The 1617-nt window shown below is 38.1% G+C and overlaps 1 protein-coding gene across 1 annotated transcript; it reads left to right on the top strand.

Moving 5' to 3' along the window:
• Positions 1-440: 440 nt before the first annotated feature.
• LOC103254341 (anaphase-promoting complex subunit 1-like) lies at positions 441-1379 on the top strand (the record flags this gene model as incomplete). The annotated part of the gene is made up of 2 exons (XM_008052457.1): positions 441-675; positions 1288-1379. Coding segments are annotated over 2 exons (327 nt in total), but the record flags the coding sequence as incomplete, so codon positions are not given.
• Between the last annotated feature and the right edge of the window lie 238 nt (positions 1380-1617).

The following is a 1617-nucleotide window of genomic DNA, read 5'->3' as shown; positions in this document are numbered from 1 at the left end:
CTGTCACCTGGAACAATCTTCCTCACCTTTTAAACCTGCGTGTCACCTTCTTGCCAGTTTTCCTGGCTAGTCTATACTAATCCTTCAAGTCTTATTATAAGTTTCTTTACATAATCTTTAATGATTCTTTTTCTAGTAATCTTCCAACCCCTCCTAATCTAAGTTAGGCCCTTTGAAAGTACTCTTTCATTATACTTTGTACGTTTTCATTATACTACTTTCAAATAATGTACTTGCGTATTTTTTGTTTGAAAAAATTTTTTTTTTATTAGGGCACTAGGTCCTAGAGAGCAGGAACCATTTTTGTTTGGTTTATTACTATATTCTCAGTACCTCTTACTGTGCCTGTCAACATAAAAGAAAGTGGCAGGCAGTATTTTATTTTAAACTACATGCTTATTGTGTTAGTGACTCAAGTTTCATTTCATTTTCTATCTCAGGGCCATGAAATGACAAGTATTGGACTGCTGCTTGGTGTTTCTGCTGCAAAACTAGGCACCATGGATATGTCAATCACTCGACTTCTCAGCATTCACATTCCTGCTGTCTTACCCCCAACATCCACAGAACTGGATGTTCCTCACAACGTCCAAGTGGCTGCAGTAGTTGGCATTGGCCTCGTATATCAAGGGACAGCTCACAGACATACTGCAGAAGTCCTGTTGGCTGAAATAGGTATAGGATTAATAGTGCTGAATCTTCATAGGCATACATTTCCTATTTCTAAATAAACCCAAGCAAAAATAAGAGTAAATTATAAAAATTAAGGAGAAATTATAGTAGTTTTGTGAGCACAGAATGATCTCGTACTAATTTTAAAAACAACTGCAGGTAGTGTTTTCCAAAACTAATGTTACTATGCAAGTTATTAGCCTGGATATTTATTAGGCCAACCCATTACTGAGCTCCAGTGGTCACATTCACTGAGGTACCTGTGGTCGTAATCACAGATGTGGGTGCTGCTTATCCTGCTGTGTCTTTACCAGGCAAAGTCTAACAGAGACTTGCACTTAAAACTCAAAGTTGACCGTTTTGGTCCCTAATATCACGGTGTTTATTCTGTTGGACAACAGCACTTCCAACAGAATGTAAGTGATTGCTTTTTTTGTTGTTGTTTTTTGGTACACTGACAGCTGTGGAAACCAATTATGATAGTGTCAGAACTTTCTGAGTGGAGTTTTATTTCATCCACATTTCTTGTGTAACTTACTAGAAAGTTAACTCTAAAATGTTTGTGAGTTGAAAATTTGAGAAGCTAGATTCAACTGTATTGCTTATGTTTTTCAGGAAGGCCCCCTGGTCCTAAAATGGAATACTGCACTGACAGAGAGTCATACTCTTTAGCTGCTGGCTTTGCCCTGGGCATGGTCTGCTTGGGGGTAAGCACCATCTGTGCCTTCCCATGTTTTATTTATGGCATCTGCATGTTGAGACAAATAACCTTAACTCTTAAACTCAAATACTACTCTGACTTACTATGACTTAGCCTGATTCCCAGCCCTTTCTTCTTCCTGGATGTTTTTCAAAGCACCAGATTTGTGAATGGGGGAAAAACTATAGTGAAGAATGGGGCTTAAGAATTTTTTTTCCCCCAGCTCATCTATGTATTCATGAATA

Source organism: Carlito syrichta, unplaced genomic scaffold, assembly GCF_000164805.1.
Source record: "Carlito syrichta isolate Samal-C Ts95f unplaced genomic scaffold, Tarsius_syrichta-2.0.1 Scaffold275591, whole genome shotgun sequence".
NCBI classification, from domain to species: Eukaryota; Metazoa; Chordata; class Mammalia; order Primates; family Tarsiidae; genus Carlito; species Carlito syrichta.
The sequence above is the reverse complement of the archived record's forward strand: the minus strand, read 5'-3'. Positions and strand labels throughout refer to the sequence as shown.